This window comes from Hippoglossus stenolepis, chromosome 3 (genome assembly GCF_022539355.2).
Source record: "Hippoglossus stenolepis isolate QCI-W04-F060 chromosome 3, HSTE1.2, whole genome shotgun sequence".
In the NCBI taxonomy this organism is placed as follows: Eukaryota; Metazoa; Chordata; class Actinopteri; order Pleuronectiformes; family Pleuronectidae; genus Hippoglossus; species Hippoglossus stenolepis.
The window spans coordinates 5,777,000-5,795,698 of record NC_061485.1 but is presented as its reverse complement, the minus strand read 5'-3'; the positions used below and the strand labels follow the sequence as shown (position 1 = coordinate 5,795,698).

Below are 18,699 nucleotides of genomic sequence, written 5' to 3'. Positions count from 1 at the left end.
AAAAAATCTATTCCCACAGGTCTGGATTCTGCAGGTTTCTCATCGTGAAATGCAGAGTTTCTATAGATCAGTTGATGATTTGGATACCGAGGATACTTCTGCACTTGTAGGTGGAAATATTGTTGTGGATATATAAATATGAAGTATAATTCCACAAACATCTGTCTGTCTCTATGTGGAAACACATATCTTGCGAACCGTTCAACTTATCAGCTTCACACTCGTCAAGTATATCATTAATGGCCGAATTGTAGAGTTGTGTTTGGTTCAAACTTCTGAAATAGCCGACATGCGATGCATGGGAAATAACTGCAGTTAAGTTATCGTTCAAATTTTTTCTTTAAACCTCACACGTGATCAATAATAAATCTAACTCAGTTAAATTCCATGAAAAACACTGACAATAAAAAGATCGTCACTGCAGATAAACCAGGTAGGATGAACACAACTTGTTCCAACTGCACTGGTGTGTACAACAAACCCAATAAACCACCACCTAGAAGAGGCTGAACGAACGAGACCTACTTCCCAGTAACTAGAGACGGCAGTTACATCCCTGATCTGTGGTTAAGAGTGCATGAAAACTGCAGCAGTCAGATGAATCTAAATGTTTAATGGCTAAATGGTTGAAATATGCAGCTTCTGTCACGCATCTTTAAGTTTGATCCAAATTACATTTAAAAAAAAAAAGAGAGAGCAACCATTTTAGATTCACTTTGTCTATTTTCATGTAAGTTAAAGCAACACTGGGTAGATTTTATACCTTTATAAATAACAGCTTCACAATCATTTTGATGGCGCACAAACTTACAATGGGGAGAATTGCATGTCTGTCATTGCCACAGCGCCCCCTGGAGACCTGGGGGGAGGGGAAACTATGAAAGTCTGGTGTATTGTGCTGGAACATTACGACCTGCTTTACGGCAAAACGTCGCACACCAGCAACCGGAGCCGGAGCTAGCAGCGAGCTGTACGAGATAATTAAGGAAGAGCCACTGAAGAAAGAAATGAAGTAGAGGAAAAGAGGCAGCGACAAGAAACCAAACGAGAGAATATCGGATTCATTTCACTCATTGGAGAGAGAGATAAAAGAGATCAAAGGATGCAGGACAACAACTCACATCCCACCAGTAGGGGGAGCCTGAGTTTAGCCGAGAGCAGATCTTGCCTTGTGACGCTTTAAAGGTAAAAGGTCGGGAACCAGTGCCATACACAACAGGCGACAGTAAGAAGCAGAGTGTTGCCTTTTTGGAGATAATTTGAGCTTTTTAAGAATCCGATACCGTGATGTTGTTTGAATATCCCAGTGCAGCGACTACAGTCCCACATTAGACTAAATCACCTGCGAATAACAGCAGAGAGCCCAGATCAGCGAGGAGAAAGTTATTAAAGGATACACAACACTAACGTACTGTGTTTACATGTACTATACAAAGTGGTGACACGCAAATTGATGTTATTGTTGCTCAGAGTCCACAAAAGGCTGAGCTCAAGTGTGTTGAATTCACGGCTCAAGAATAAAAATGGTAGTTTACTGTAACTGCGGTAATTAGTGTTATGCAAACACGCTGCACGGTTTTTCTCAGGGCTGCTGCTTTCAGTGTGTTATTGGCCTTGGAATTTATAGTGGGAAAATGATTATCACACCGATAACGGTCTGTTCCACAGCAGCTGCAGAGACAGGTCTGCAGAAACTGTGAGTTATGATAAATATGTTTTCTTTCATCCAGATCCAGAAGTTATTTCCCGAGAAATTGGGGGAAATGTGAAAAGATTATCAATCTCGCAATGTTTAAAGAGGATAAAGATATTCCTGGATCTGCCCCTTTGTCTTTATCGATGACAAAGTTTTATCGGATTCTTTCTTGGCCCCCGAAACCGTCCTTCCAGCGAGTTTCGTGGAAATCTATCAGGTAGATTCTAACAAACAAATCAATCACTTAAATTTACTAGATCTGGAAGTTTTCTAACTCTGGTCGTTAGAGGATTTAAATATGATCCATTGTCTGGGAGCCGCGAACGTGTCGCTTAATCCCTTCGTGTATACGTCTATATTTCATATAGTGGTTGTACTGGATAATCCAGCAGGCCTGACTGTAACCATGACGCTGCTGCTGCCCTCGGCAACAGATTCTGTTTGATGTGACTGTTCACATCTGTTTGCTAAAAAGACACAGAGCTCCAGGTCCGGGTTCTTTGTTTTTCTATCCCGATACGCAATATTAATATTAATATTTCAAATCAAGCAAGATTTCTTTTTTTACAGCTGAACAACAGTTCACTGACACACAGAAAAACTAGTCAAGAAATCTAAATCCAAACTGGTATCAGTAGTTCTGATGCAAGGAAAATATATCCTGTATTTAGGCTTTGATGGTTTCCTACACTGTAAAAACATAAAGTATCATGTACCTAAAAACAAAAACATTTCAAAGATAAAAAAAAACATAAAACATGACAAACAATTTTTGATTGTTTTGGAATATTTTTAATGTTTGTCTTTGAATGTTTTATATTTTTGAGTGTTTTATGTTTTTAATTTCTGAATGTCTTAATTATTTCAATATTTTTAATGTATTTATACTTTTTTTCAATGTTTTCCAGTGTTTTTAATATTTTTACGTCTTTCACATTCAAGACAAAATTAACTGTTGGATTATACATTTATTTTGGTATTTGTAATCTAAACAGTCACACTAACGATATTCAGAGATTTTATTCGCTTTTAGTACTTCATTAGGTAGTAGAGCTTTTGTAATGTTTACAAAAGGTACTGAAATATTTTTTAGGGTGTATAACATTTCTGTATTTGATGCTGCAGTGTTGTGTGTGTGTGTCTGTGTGTGAGAGAGTCTCAGTGTGGATCTATTGTGGGAGGAAGCTCTAGTGAGGAGTCGTGTCTTCCTTCATCTTCTTCTAAATCCTGAAGTGAAGGTGCAGTTTTTGAACAGGCAGCAGCTCCTGATATGAAACAACCCAGAGTCTCCTCATCTCATAACTCATCCATGATCGTTGTGAAACCGGAAACCCTGCTTCTGTCCACACTGGACATCGTTAAGTACGAAAACAAAACCACACAAAACCCAAACACTGTGGCTTCCGCACAACAGAGCAGACCTTCTATGTAGATGTCACTGAATCCTCGCGGGCGTCTTGGAGAACTGGTGAGTGTGTTTTGGCAGTTGGAGTGATGAGCGAGGAAAAGCAGGAGGACCCCCTGCTGGGTCTCTCCGTGCATTATAAGCTCGCAGCTCCCCAGCAGGCATCAAACACTACGTACCAGGGTGTCGAGCTTCTGCACCGCCAAGGGCAGATTCGTTCTTTTTCTCTTTTTTCATATATATGGGGCAACTCCCAACTCTCCCTAATTCTCCTCATGGCTGCGAAACTCCCCCGACACACCCAGAAATACACACACAGAGAATAACATTCACTTTTTAACCGTTTAATTAAAACTGATTGTCAGGAGAATATTACACAAAATTGTGCATGGTGCACTTAAGTGAAGTGATGCAAATGGATTATATATACATACATACATACATATATATATATATATATATATATATGTATACACACACTTGTATATCACATATATGTACAAATAACATACAATATTGCAATTTGTGAATCCAAACGTCTCGCGACTGTGACTTTGGTGAATATTTTCGTACCAGCTCATGAAATGTTCCTGCCTTGATTCCAGATATTTGTGAAGAAGTCAATAATATAATCCACCGCTTCACAGCCACGCAGTGTTTAATGCTCGTTACTACTCCGTGCTGCAGTGTTATTGCCTTCAAACAGCTGTATTTTCTGATTTCGGGATGGATAACAGAGTGTAGTTGTACATGTTAATTACAGTGACTTCCAGTTCCACGAGATGCTTTGATCTGAGACCGTCTGAGTATTCGACCTGAAATACGCAGCGTTAATACTGATGCCAAGCACCTTGTGAAAGACTCGAGGAATCTTTGAAAATACAAACACAGTAGAACACTGCCACCTTGTGGAGGAACACAAGTCTCGGTATGTGATAAAGTGCAGCTTCTCCCACTGATGCAACATTTTCCCTGATGCCACTTCTACAGCGACGAGTGACAATGATTCACTTCTTCATCTCAATTCATTCACTGGCAGTCATGGGAAAAAAACTAAAAACAGGGAATCAGTGGATTCTTCCTCATCTATGGCGTGAGACTGAGACTGCTGGGAAAACAGAAGCAGATGTGTGTGTGTGTGTGTGTGTGTGTGTGTGTGTGTGTGTGTGTGTGTGGTGCAGCTCAACGGGGATTCAAGGCAGTCTGAGTAAAGGATGCTTTTATCACGTCAAACTCAAGGCACGTTAATTACACTTTATGTAAAATGTGATTCCGCTAAAAGCTGCGATTACTCCAGCGGTTCTCTCTCTCTCTCTCTCTCTCTCTCTCTCTCTCTCTCTCTCTCTCTCTCTCTCTCTCTCTCTCTCTCTCTCTCTCTCTCTCTCTCTCTCTCTCTCTCTCTCTCTCTCTCTCTCTCTCTCTCTCTCTCTCTCTCTCTCTCTCTCTCTAACACACAACACACATAAAGAATCGAATTTGTCCAAATGGGCACACACAGTGTCGCGCGCTGGCAGAATGTGTAAATCTTTTTGAAATAAAGTTTTCTTTCTTAAATCATTTTTCCTGCAATCTGCAGATCTCAAGTTAACTGGACCCTGGTGGTGATGAATGTCTTGCTCCATTTCAGACAGGAACTCCAGAAAATTGGTACATTTCATAAATGACGACCATAGCAGGAGATTTTCTGGGTCTGGACACAACAACAGGAAAATGTGTGGAGCGGGACATGACATTTTGTTTACAGCACATTAACACCAGCATTGGCCCTCATCACTAAAAGCTCTTGAATCTCGTTGTCTCTCCAAGTTACCACCTTTGTCTGCGTCTTCTAAATGTACGTCACCTCTTTTACCTCCAGAGAAATTTGTATTATTTTTGTCGTTCTCAGTTTTGCATCAGACACCTCACCGACAAGCCCTCCTCAATTTTCTGGACATTTTCTTGCGGTATTCTCACCTCGGGCTCAGTCTGACATTTTCCGGTTAAAGCTCCAGAAAATGTCCAAAGCAACTGGCTTGGACGTTTGCTTTGTTACATCCCGTTTTAGGAACTGTCTGGACTGAGGTGCCCGTCGGAAAGCAGCTGTAGTGTATTGTACAGATTAATGGACAGAGACCTGCGAGAAAGCAACAGTAATTCTCCAAATGAAACCGGCAGTAAAATCAATAATGTCTTAAAATAAAAAAAAAAGTAAAACCTCCTTGTAAATGATCGGTTAAAAAAAAAAAAATCTGCCCAAACATTGCAATCAGCTTTACAATCATTCACCCGGTGGCAGTACGCGATCGACATCCTTACATTCAGAGCTCCGGCCGATCGCTTCTGGTCGCTCCACTTCGACACTCTGTCCTTTTGGAAACACCCGCTCGCTCACAATGGCGTCGACGGCGCAGAGTCCTGGCCGGTTATTTTCCCAGCCGGTACCTCGTACTTGAAGACCACGCTGAACAGCTTCCCCCCCAGCCGGTCGGCGAGCCACGAGTTCTTGATGACGGCCATCTTGAGGCTCTCGCAGCTGAGCATGGCGTAGTAGTTGGTGTGAATGGCGCGGCCCATTCCCTCGATGATCACCAGGTCGGTTTGCCGCTCCCGCACCACCATCGCCAGCACTTTGTCCAGACGGCTGAGGAGGATTAAAAATAAGTTTTTGTTGCTGTAATGACCATAATACAGAGCATCTAATGAATTCTGTTGTGTCAGAAAACATTAATGTTGTGTTTTACATTCATCTGTATCCAGATTTACTTGCTTTGTGCTGCACAAGTTTATATTTACAGTAGCTCTGTGTACAAAGTTACAAGTTATTTAAATTTCAGGCCACTGAATGGAACATTGTGGCAGCTTCTGGCATCTGCTTATGGAAAAATAAGTGGTTGGAACATTAATAAAACAGCGTTTTAAGTGGCACATTATTGTGGAATAGTGATACCAATAATAACCTCTCCTGCCCAAACAGTCAGTTTGTCACTGTAGTGAAAAATTACAGCAATTTAATGAAGCAGTTGCCCAATGACGCAGGAGACAGTTTAACAAATGAACGGTAAAAATCAACAAAGCCGGGACAGAGATATGACTTAGTCCTGAGCTTGTATTTCTCATCATAAGTAAATTAAAAACAAAACACTACAAACACTAATACTACATTTTAAACTACACCTGCCTGGTGAAAGTCCAAGTCTTTCAAATTCCATGACCCAGTTTTAAAAGTAAAAAATCATTGTGGTCTCTAGAATTAGTCCAAGCTAAGACCATCAGGGTTGTATCAGTGTACATGAGACAGTATTTTCACAGGATGGACAGTGCTTCCTTTAAAAATGTGAAAATGTCAAATGTGAAAATGCCAAATAACCGACCTCAGATCAAGACAAGGAGAACTGGATCCACTCTGGACCAACGTCAACCTGTCCTCCCTCAGAGCCGCTCTGCAACGACAACACGTTGTACACGATTAGACTTTTAGAAGTTACTGAGGAGTGAAAATAAGCTTGATGTAAAAAAAGCAGTGTTGTCTGTTATGTTGCCATCTTTGATCAGTTCATCAATACTCACTGAATCACTGGATCCATGGCGGCGATTCTTTCCGTCAGAATTTGCAGTTCACCGTTCGTCACATCGTTCAAGGCCGGACCAGAGTTGCTGGCCAACACGACCTTAACAGACAGTACAGTTGAAGTAACATTTTATAAACACATAACATCTTTTTGAATGATGGCGTCGTGGCTCCTTACCTCTGTCCCCCGAGAGAGAAGCTCTCGAACAAAGGGTATCACCCCTAGAATGATGTCTACTCCACTATTATCTACGAAAAACAAGGCACACTTGTGAGGAGGACCCTGCAAGAGAAAACCAGGACGGGTTGTGTTCAAGCACTGATCGGAAAGAAAACACACAACACTGATACACTATCGGCTCTAAATGGGTGTTTTGTTTCTTCTTTGCTAAAAACAGAAAGTGTTTCCTGTCAAGCTGTTTGAAATGAAGCAGCAGAGAGAGAGTCTGACCTTTAGTCTCTCCAGCCACTGGTCATAGGAATCAATAAGCCACGGCCGCTCTGAGGGAGAAACACAAAATCAGTTGAGCTCCAACGATTCTCTCTGCACAGAGGAGCACTGATGCTGATGCTAACGACAGTCACTCTGATACCTTCCAGCTGTTGTTTAGCCTGCTCAAACCCAAACTCAGGATCCGATTCCAGGACACTGTGAGACACAAAAGACAAAATGTGCAAAATGTGTGATCAATAAAAAACATAAGCAACGCAGTCCTCTGAGTTTCTGTAGGAAGCAAAGAAACTTTCCATAATCTGAGATCAAGATTTAAATGTTAGGATTTAACTTCCCCTGCAGTCTGGCCTGCAGATAGAAAACAGTTGTCTGCCCTTAAAGCTACAGTAACTAATATGATATAGACATTTCATTTCCTGAGATGACTGGGCTGTTCTACGTTTAGACAGTCGTCACTAAGAAATTAAAGAAATCTGTCGTTGTTGATTGTTGAGCAGCACTACTGGATTTTTACTTTTCATATTATTGTACAAATTAACTTTGGTGCAGAATTTAAGGGGATTATTGGGCCGTTCTACTTTATATCTTGTCCCTACACATAACTTCTTGTAGGCTCGAAAATTCAGTCTCTTTAAACCTATCGAAACAATTTAACAGTAACCAAAGCAGCCACATAAAAACACAAGATATGCAACCGGAGCCTCCCCCACTACCCACAATCCACCGGGCCGCTCAAAGGGTACAATAACTCCACTTACTCTGACACGGCCTTGGCTCCCCAGTCGAACACATTCCCAGCCAGGACGCCCCGCACCAGGGCGAACTGTCTCTGCTCCCAGCTCAACTGGTCTAGAGAGCTCACCGCCTTCTGGTAATACTTCGTCGCCATGTCGTTCTCTCTCTGTTTAATCTGCAACACGACAGAGACACGACGCAGCTGAAAGTTCACAGGCTGGTTTTCCAGTTTTAAATCAGAAAACACTCGTGATTATATGGAAACAACTTCAGAATATGTTTTGTTTTAAAGTATTGAATTGTGGAGACAAATTGTGAAACATGAAACGTTAACAAATTCAGAAAACGGGTCAGTGAGGGGACAAACCACCTGTGAGACACAACGACAAGAACACAGAAATCACACAAAGTAGGTTGATAGATTTCACTCAGACCTTCGAGTAGGGATCAGGAAAGTTGAACTCGTTTAAACAGTGTTCCCTCGTGTCTAAAAGACTTCTGACAGTGAGGGATCCATAAGCACTAGGTGAGAGAAGAAGCACTCTACATTAGCCAGAGAGAAACACAGACACACAGTGCGGCTCAGGGCAGAAGATACACGGTCATCTAATCACTGTTGTTATTGTTTATTCATATTGATAATGGCTGTATTGACAGTGTTATAAAGGAACCATGTCAGCAGCCTCTGCAACTCGTGTCTTAATCTGTCATTTGGGTTGAATTTAAACTAGAACCTGCATGTCCTCACTTCATGTTGCTAAATAACTGGTTGAGTCAAGGCTGCATCCACACGACTACGTTTTAGTTTTTGACAAAATCACTGCTGCTACATTTAGCAGCAGTGAAGTTTAAAAAAACGATTCCGGACCCTTGTTAGTTTAAAACCTCCGGGGCTGCGTTGAAGAAACACAAACAGAACCGTTTTCCACTGACTCGATTCCTCCAGGAGAACTGCTTCAGGCCTGTGTGCTCGTCTGTGCCTTGACAAACTGGTTGTGGATTTAGTTTTCTATAGTTTCCTGCAGAATGTCTCGTCTTTACCAACAGCCTCTGTCATCTCCCTCCAGGCGCCATCTGAGAATCTCTTATGATCGCTCAGTAATGAGGTCAATGAGGAAGTGAAGAGAAAGACCTGTTCGCAGTCACTTGCCTTTAGCTGATCCATGTTTGTTAATGAGCTAGATGTGCACTAAGTTAAAAAGGTTGGGGGAGGTGCCTCAGAATTGACGTAATTTCCACTGGTACAGGCCCCCGAGCGAAAGGACGCAGTCACTTCCTGATTGGTTACCAGTCACCACTGGACTGCCCGTGTGAAATGCAAAGCATTGCTAGTAGTTACTATCAGATACCAGCCATTGTTGTCAGTCCAAGAAAAGACATCCCTTACTTTTTACTTTTGTTTCTCGCGCCTAGTATTTTCTGTAACTAAGCAACCAACTGCAGAGGAAACAATCTGCTTCCTGTTTACACCGGCATGAGCATAACCAGTGTGGGTGAATGGTCATGTGATATGTGTTAATATGGACGGAGAAAACTTCTGATATAAAGCTCCATCGTAATTTACAACAAACAAAACTAAAACATAATCGCATGGATGTAGCCTCGAACAACTGATGCACAACTACGCACTGAGTTAACATCAAAACCTCCCTCTCCACTGACAAAGCACGTTGGCACTTACAGCAGAAATGAAGACATGAAACTAATGCAGACAATGAAGAAAGTTGAGTTTTAGTCGACTAGAAGCAACGTCTGAGTCTAACAGAAGTAGAAAAGCAGAAGTAGAGGCCGCTCTTACAATGGCTGGTGGCGGAGGGTCTGAAGCTTGTGTCGGTATTTTTGTCGGAACTTCTCCGCTCGCTCGATCGCCTCCGGGATGTCGGGCTGACTCGCTACGGCTCTCTTGACCACCTGCTCAGAAAACAGAACAACAGTTATCAGCCATGTTCACAACCTCAGGGACAGCAACGTTATAAGAGGAGTTTTCAAACATCAAACTGATTCATCTCGTATGAAAAACTGATCTTTAAACACAGAACGTTTGCTCAATTTCCATTTTTGTTTATCCGTTTAAAATCCTACAGACCACAGGTTGTATATAAAGATAGACGACATGAAACCTTCCCAAAAAGTGAAGCCAAAGCGTCTCAATCACCCCCTTGTGGCTGGCTGCAGTATCTGTATTTTCTCAAAGATGGTTTCTGACGTTGTAGTTAGTTCTTATCACACTTTACATGTTCAAGTGTTGGTTTTGATTAGCTAGTTATTGCTGTAAAAACGTGGTGAGACGTCAGGATTGAGAGCGGATACCGACTCATGATGTGTTGGTGTGACCTTGAATCCCCGGCTCCACTCCACGATCACTACTGCAGAGTCTGGCTCTAAATGAGGTCAAAGTACAAGATGGGCGCCTGCATCATTGATATTTTAGCTTAATTCCTGTTCAACAGGGGGAGGGGGAGACATATCATCCATCTTTATTTACAGTCTATGCTAGAGACAGAAATCCATTGGAGATGCCAACAGAACTACTTTCTAGACTTCATTTTTTGTATTTCTGAAACAGATTTCTCCCTCTAAGCTAAAGTTCACCAACCTTTTTCTGTTTGGCACATCTTAATTCGCAAACTTTGCTTTCATATTGTGAAACAACAGCAGCTGCCCTACCCCGTCCAGAGCCTCCTCGAAGCAGGAGAGCCAGTACTCGCGAGCCACAGCGTCCTCCGCGAGGTCCATGGTGTCGGGGATGTAAGAGGACGGGTCCTGCAGCAGAGGCAGATTCACCAGCTGCCTCTCCAGACGGTCCATCTCCAGCATGTCAAACTGAACAAAGAGACGGAGAGGAGACGTGCTGTCAGTCTCCAACAGATCAATACCACTGCCAGCTTCTGCTCACATTTCAAAGGCGATTCCGGCTTTAACTATTTAAACATTAATACTAGGATGTAATTAACAGTATTTTTCTGTTTCTTAGCAACACTGCAGTAGCTGTTTTTGTATTTTATTGAGACAACAACAAGGTCAAAAGGAAGATGCATTAACGATGAAACAAGAGGATCTAGCAGGACACAACCAATCGTCTATTAGAGAGGGTCAGAGGTTCTTAAAGGAAATACTGCATCTGCAGAGGGTCTCTAAGGTGGTAATTCACCTTCAGCTGAAATGTCAATGTGTAGAGCCCGACTGATATGGATTTTTGGCAGCCGATGCCGAGTAAAGAAATTCAGATGCGGATATATCGCCCAATAAATATATATATAAAAATTATTCCCGAGATGTTGTTATCAAACCTCAAAGAAATGTGATTGAGGCTTGATATTTTACAGTTTAAGTATAAATGGTATTATAAATAACTATAAATAAGAAGAAAACACAAATACAACTAAATATAGAGAATTGGATTTAAGAAAATAAACATTAAAGCACATCTCTTGTGCATTGTTTATTCTGCAAAATGATACCTTGATGTTTGTGAAAGACTCACATCGGCCGATTTTAACGGCAAACAGACGAATCATTCAGGCTCTTCGCAATCACACTTTTCTAATTCACACTAATGAAAACTAACTAGTGAAAGCTTGAGAAACTAAATGTAAACTTCATAGAGTAAATTGTTATCAGCTTGTGATGCTCTACACAGACCTGCATGCTTCAAGTATCACAACAAAACATCTCAAACACAGCAAGTGCACAGTGTTAAGGGCTCTCAGGAAATCAAACTCTGTTCTTCTCCATCCTCATATCATACGATTTAACCAAAAACAATTCAATAAGTGAAAAAAAAGCAGCTGCAGGATCCTCAGCAAAGCTCAACTAAACCTCCTCCTCTCGGGTCTCTCTTGTCCCGGCCCTCATGAACAAGCAACTGAGTGCCTGACTTGAGTGTTTACAGCTACAGAAAAGCAGCCGTGAGCAGGAGCGATCTGTCTTCATCAAACCAGAGCACACAAGTCAAGCAGTCGAAGGTACTTACGGGAAACTGAAGGAGAGGGGTTTGGTGGACACAAGAATGTGAGGGGAGGAAATGAAAGACAGATTATGAGATTGCAGAGACTGATGTGAGGAATGTTTTTTTTTATCTAGTGCCTGTGGATCCACTGAGGACAGTGGTGACGGCGACTCCGTAGAAATGAATGTGGAAAAAATATGAGGAATTTAATTAAACAAGACTGGAGGAATCAAAATCAATGAACCATGAGCGGAGTGAAAACAGGTCACGAGGTTTGAGGTGGTGAATTTTTCATATCCAACCGACTCACCGTTCCACTGCGAGCACGTTGCATCGGATTCATATCTGGAGAAACACTCATCAGGCCCGAGCTTCCAGCATAATTCTCACCCCAACTGTACTGGTTTGGATCTAAAGACGAAAGTGAAAAGACATAATTATGACACAATTATGCTGCAAGATATTCATTATGGTACATTTTATTATGTATCTAAGGTTCAAACATTGTGTGTCACAGGTTTTAACAGCGTAATTAACTATTTTAATGTTTTACAGCAGCTTTTAATGGTGTTAAGTCATCCAGCATTACTGCCCTCTGTCAATCATCAGTGAAAATATTCATTCAGGAATCATAAAGCAGGTATTTGGAGTATTTGTTTTCTTACTATCTTCCTCTGCTCCTTTAAGAAAAGCTCCAATGGCTCCGAGATATCCTTCATGTCTCAGGAACAAGGCCTGAACTTCACCCTGCATCCACAGAACAAAAAGGGCAATCACGTCAAAATCTGGGCTGTAGGAGAAAGTTCAGCTGATAACAAGCAAAGCTCGGGACTAGAAAGAAAAAGGGAAATTAACTAGGAAATCTTGAATTTCTTCAAGACACTTTGTTTCTTCTACATACACTAATGTAGTAGTTGTGTTTATTTGTTAAGTTTCATCCCCTAAGGAGGTTGTGTCAATTTTGTATGTTGGTTTGTGTATTTATTTGTCAGCAAGATTACACAAAAACTACTGAACATATTTCCACAGAACTTGGTAGAAGGACGGGAGCCGAGAACATTTCAACATTTTCCCCAATGTCCAAGGGAGTAATAAATAAGTAGTAAAGAAATCAGACATATTTGCGTGACTGACATCTGAGTGGGTGAAATGTGGTGCAGATCAAACTAAAAATCCAGATAAAGCAGATTTAAATGTTTTTTCATAAGAGGGTTAGCATTTTCCCGTCACTGTACAGTAAGAACTATCGCTACAAACTTCTAACTACCACTGTGTAGCTGAAATTATTTCGATTCAGTTGGTGAGCAACGGTTTACACGTCTTCAACAACTTTAAAATGATGTCGAAACCAAACATGGCAAGACCGTGGGGCCCTGGAGGAGGTCTGTGCTCTACTTGTTTGTTTTAGTGTCAGCAGAAGAAGTGACCTTGCCTTTGTGAAGAAGTTGATGCTGTAGGTGATTGTGTGCATGGTGACCGGGTGTCCTCGAATGAAGAAGCCTCCGAAGTAAACTCTGGTCAGGTTGTGGAGCTTGGCATACAGACAGGCCAGCTGCCCGATGTCATTGCTGATCATATGGAGTAAACTCTTGGCCATGTCTTCTTTAGAAAACGCTGCAATTCAGTACAGAGTTACATAAGCACACAGGAAAAATATCCATATTACAAATCTAAAAAAGATGTTTAAAAGCATTAAAAAGAGTCATGTATTAATTCAAAACTCATTCAGTAATTGGTAAAGCTTTTCATTATGTCAGTAACTCAATGCTTGTCTTCAGTGGCATTATAACATAAGACTAAATTGCAATTCATGTAAATGTCACAATAATATCCTAAAAATTATAAAACTGTGTTTTTCTGATTATATGAGCATTAGGACAATTCAGTGTTCACAGAAACTGACATTAAAATCATGAAATTATACTAATTACTCAAGAATTGCACAACATCAGCAGCTCAACAGTTACAGTGAGGGAGCAGAGCTGCAGTAGAACAGGGTCAAAGGGCATCAGTTCATTTTTTACACAAGTTTTGTACTAAGATTGAAAAACAACAAGTCGGACTTGCCAAAAAGAAAAAGACATCGCAAGCGAGAAATACAAGAAAAAAATGTATCTGACTTTGTGAGATCCTTGTTTTTTTACACTCCCTCCTTTAGCCGTCTCATGTGCAGCCTGCAGTCGGCTCAGATCCACAGATGTTACACTGCGCTCCAGTGATGTTTAAGGATTAAATGAAGCTCTGGATTTGGCCATTAACTGGAGACAGTGTGACAGTTTGCAGTGTTCGGAGCATATGGACGGACAGCAGAGCAGGGGATTATACTGCAGGGTTGGTTTGAGATTCACTGGAAACGTTCATACTTTCTTAACTGGGGAAACTGGGTCACCATCCGAATACATTTTACGCACCATGAGTCTGAGCTGACTATAGCTGCTGCCCTTCGAAGCAAGAAAATCAGCAAGTTACATTTTGCGGCCACGTCTCAAGTCAAATGATGGGAAAGATACGGATTTAATGTGTTTCTTTTAATATCAACTGAATGAACGGCAGACTCTAGATTTGAAGCAATTCCAAAATACTACGGTGACCTCGACATATACAAACATAACGCTACAGTAAAGCCACATAGTTAAAGTGCACGTGTGTCACCTTTGTCGGCAGTAGCAGATTTCCCAAAGCTGCTCGCAATGAGATCCCCAGTCAAACCCAAAGAGCCGTACGATCCTCCATAGATATCTTTGACGAGCATGTCAACGCTCGCGTGCTGCCCTTTAGAGGCCAACTGTAGCAACTCGTCAAATCTCTACAGGAAGAGCAAAACGCTAAAGTTCATCACTGCGCTGAGGAATAAAGAACAAATAATGCCGCAGTTAAAGACCATGATATTTAGGATACCTTTGTTTTGGTGAGCAAGGCTCCCAGGCCCCAGAACGTCCCTCCACCTATCGAGCTTCCTCCTATTCGTTCAAATTTGTCCTCTGATTCAACCTGTTGAAGAGAGAGTGAATGTGATGTGTGATGTGTGATGTGTGATAAAATACAGTAAGAGCAGAAGACTCTAGTTTTTACATGCTCCATTTTAGGTCAGAAAGTCATGTGCTTTAACTCTGTAGGCTAGAACAAACCCTGTCTAATCCCGATACATGACTTTTTAATCTCTGCTAGGGAAGGGTTCGTTTGTCTGTCATTCAGATCCGGATCAACAGGTATATCCAGGATCTTTTTTTAAAACTTTCTCGTGGTGAAACAGGTCGTTACTAGCTTGGTGGAGTCATGCGTTTGTTTTCTGAGCGTCTTTCTAGTTCGAGCCAATGATAATACAGGGTAAAAATAGATATTTCATAACTTTGATTATTTAAAAAGTTGCAACAGACATACAGATAATTGTGATATGCAGACTTAATACTTGTGTTACTGCATATTTGCAATTTCATCTGTGTCTGGCACATTTTCTGCAATAAGAAGTCAATGTCGCTTTGAATTATGAAACTGCAGCTGAAACTTCCTCTTGGATAAGAGACATCTAGGTTATGACTCAGTTTATCTGGACTCTTTCCACTGAAACATCCTCTAGTTCCTGGTCTTTAAAAGCATTGTGAAAACTTTAACATGTGAAAATTGCTTGTTTAACAGTGAACCCTTCCTCAGCAAAGACACAGAAAACCTTTGATTTTCAGTTTTTACCTTGACTATGGAGACACCAGAGCCGATGTTTACGAGCAGGTAAGGGAAAATATCTGGATTAGTCGTCTGGAAGCGGAACTCCGAGTCGGCGTGCTTGGCGTACACAAACGCCTCATGGGGGATGTTCCTCAGCACAAAGTTACAACCCCTGATAAGGCAGGTCATCTCATCCTCTTTGTCCACTCTGCCACACAGCAACACAACAAGAGAGAGCTTGAATCATCATCAGACAAATATATAATAAAGCCAGAGCAAGAGAGAAGCCATTTTGTCCACATGCTGCAGGTAAATCATTAAGTCTTTACATTTAACTAGACAGAAGCGGTCTGAAGTCCAGTGTTAAGAGCCATACCAGCAGATTTGAATGCCAAACTAAAACTCAAAAAGTTGATTTCACAGTTTAGTTCCTCTTCTCTGAGTTGGACGACTGGAGTGTCAATGTAAAGCTGATATGGATTCAGACAAAAAGCAAGTTAAACATCCTGTGAACGCCTTTGTTTTCAAATGGTTCACCAACAAAGAGGCAGCTGAAGCTGGCAGGCCATTGAACAGCAGAGTTTTTTCCAGAATAGTCTCCATATGGTCTCTAAAAGCTCTAAAAGTCCTCTGATTTCATTTGTTTCACAGGAAGAGGGCAAGACAATTCGTTGTGTGTGGATCACTTACAATTAGGGCAAATCACCATTGTTTATTCGAATCTAGTCATCTGGAATTTGCCTTCCTTCCTGTTTTTTTTCTACATGCACTTTAGCAGTGTACATTATGAGACCAGAAGATGAGTGACACAGTGTCGATGAAGACAACTTACTGAACAGCTGGTGTTTACACTCACCTGAGTCCAAGTTTCCTCTCAATGAGCTCCGTGAACTTGTGCGCCCCTCCGCCAGTGGCTTTGATGACTTTGGTTCCCGTGTTGACCAGATGGTCTCTGATGAAGTCCAAGCACGTTTCGATGTACGCATTTTCAAACTTGATGAAGTGCAGACGAGGAGTGACCTCTTCCTGCACCGATATCTCATACAGCTTGTCACTGGAAGCCTGGAGACAGAAACACAGAGGAGAGAGAGGGTGAATGCTTCTTTATACATCCAGCTACTGACATGCCGGGGGACACTGACATTTCATTTTCACAAAAGTCTAGCTGTTCAGCGTATATTAGATTATGTGTTGTTCCTCGCCTCTGGAACTGTCTGCCAGAGGAGCAGAGGGCAATCCGGTAAACACTTTTAAAAGAAATCTTAAGACCTGCCATTTTGTCCAAGCATTCTCTTAACCCATTTTAATTATGGGTTTACCTTATTCTATTCACACCACCACCTGGTTCATATGCTTTTTACATTCATGTGTTCAAGATAGTTTCAAGTTGAGTTTTTATACAGTGTGGCTGTTGGGTGTCATTGACAAAGTCCAGTCACTGTTTATATATAACGTACAGAAGTAGATCATAGATAGAGATTCCTATCTGTTGTCTGACAATCTGTAGGGTGCAATTTGCGAGGTGGGATTAAACTTGTTTACCTTCCCTTCCCTTTAAGATTACCATAGTATCTTCCTCACCTTATCTTATCTCATCAGACCTGATGAATACTCATTGCATTGCTGCACGGTTGTGATTCAGGTTATTGCAACATTGCACGAACAGCGCTACACAAATAAAGTCCGATTTGATTTATTTTAAAAGACAGAAAAAACGCAGAGAGACCAAGAGATTGAGGCTTTTTTCTCATTCATGCATTTTGGACTCAGGGGGGCTGAGGGGAAAGTTGACACAAGTACTGGGACACCACGGATGTCACAGAAATGGACGAACATACATAACACAAACACATACAATTATTAATAATAATAATGATATTTACCTCTGTACCGTGCTCGAAAGATCGCACTTTGGCCACTTTGTGTTGCACATTAGAGTAGTAGGCTAGCTTCGTGAGGGATCCACCTGTTAAAGCAAATCAGTGTCAATAATAATAATAATAATAATAATAACAACAATAATGATAGAGTGAAAACAAGAGATAACCTGGATTACAGCTCACATCCAGACTTTAACACTTCCCTGACTGTGTGAGTACACTTCACACTAACACATGCTAGCTAACGGCTAACACCACCGATGCTGCTGCTGCTGCTGCTTGAGCACCTTGTTTCAACACAAAACACTTCCAACACAAACACACAAACACACACACTGCACACTGCACACTTGTTTTACACGGCTAACGTCAGCTTAGCTCCCCGCGTTGTTTACTTCCACTTTGAACTCATGTGCTTGTCACAGTATCCGCAGCTGCTCGCTCTTCGCTCCACTTGACGTTAGCCTCGTTAGCGCGCACAGCCGCAGAGGGGCAACCACGCAAAACCCACGCGAGCACTTCCGGGTACCTATGTCTATGGCGAAGCGTTTGGCGTTCTCCAGGTTGCGGAATATCTCGTCGGGAGGAAGAGTGATGCTTTTATCCATCGTGTGTCCGCCGCTGCTGCTGCTGCTGCTGATGCTGCCGCTGCTGCTGCTGCTGTCAGAGAACTCACGCTCCGCCATCTGCGATCATCTGACGCGGCGTCAGCGACGGGCCCGCGTCGGCGCTGCACGTCGACCAATCAGCGGCCACGTAAAGTCTGAGGAGTGGGCGTCGTCCTTGGCAACGTCAGAGAACGTTAAGTCAACTGTCAATTTATTAGGTACACCCAAACTAGTAAAACAAGACAACCCTATTATCATCATAATTATAATAATAATTTATTAGGTACACCCAAACTAATAAAACAAGACAAACCTATTATCATCATAATAATTATAATAATAAATTAGGAACACCCAAACTAGTAGGGTAAGTTAATCCTATAATAATAATAATAATAATAATAATAATAATAATAATAATAATAATATATTAGGAACACCCAAACTAGTAGGATAAGAGAATCCTATAATAATAATAATAATCATCATCATAATAATAATAATAATAATCATATATTAGGTACACCCAAACTAGTAGGATAAGATAATCCTATTATAATAACAATAATAATAATAATAACAATAATCATAATAGTAATCATAATAATAATATATTAGTTCCACTCAAACTAGTAAAATAAGATAATCCTTTTATAATAATAATAATATTATATAATATATAATCTTTTTTGATTTACTTTAAAACAGAGTTACAGCAGCAAAGATTATAGATATCATTATTAATAATGATAACAATAA

At 41.1% G+C, this 18,699-nt stretch overlaps 1 protein-coding gene across 2 annotated transcripts; it reads right to left on the bottom strand.

The window, feature by feature from the left end:
- Positions 1-4,456: 4,456 nt before the first annotated feature.
- Positions 4,457-18,027, bottom strand: pank4 (pantothenate kinase 4 (inactive)). 2 transcript variants are annotated; one of them, XM_035152366.2, is made up of 20 exons: positions 17,862-18,027; positions 17,336-17,418; positions 16,309-16,514; positions 15,477-15,660; positions 14,688-14,780; positions 14,442-14,595; positions 13,222-13,403; positions 12,455-12,536; positions 12,100-12,200; positions 11,814-11,819; positions 10,508-10,663; positions 9,639-9,751; positions 8,275-8,362; positions 7,864-8,015; positions 7,245-7,300; positions 7,103-7,152; positions 6,830-6,934; positions 6,651-6,751; positions 6,455-6,523; positions 4,457-5,724 (listed from the first exon to the last, which is right to left on the bottom strand). In XM_035152366.2, exons 1-20 carry the CDS (start codon positions 18,016-18,018, stop codon positions 5,472-5,474), a joined length of 2,391 nt encoding a protein of 796 aa, XP_035008257.2. In that variant the 5' UTR covers positions 18,019-18,027; the 3' UTR covers positions 4,457-5,471. The 2 variants fall into 2 exon arrangements, with proteins under 2 accessions (XP_035008257.2, XP_035008258.2); XM_035152367.2 differs by lacking the exon at positions 11,814-11,819.
- Between the last annotated feature and the right edge of the window lie 672 nt (positions 18,028-18,699).

What these genes read in the sequence shown, in the direction of transcription:
- pank4 (XM_035152366.2), bottom strand. Translation starts at nt 18,018, where the DNA reads ATGGCGGAGCGTGAGTTCTCTGACAGCAGCAGCAGCAGCGGCAGCATC. An exon ending in ACGCTTCGCCATAGACATAG is followed by an intron (nt 17,419 to 17,861) that starts GTACCCGGAAGT and finishes TTGCTTTAACAG; the next exon opens with GTGGATCCCTCACGAAGCTA. An exon ending in GAGAGGAAACTTGGACTCAG is followed by an intron (nt 15,661 to 16,308) that starts GTGAGTGTAAAC and finishes GCTGTGTGGCAG; the next exon opens with AGTGGACAAAGAGGATGAGA.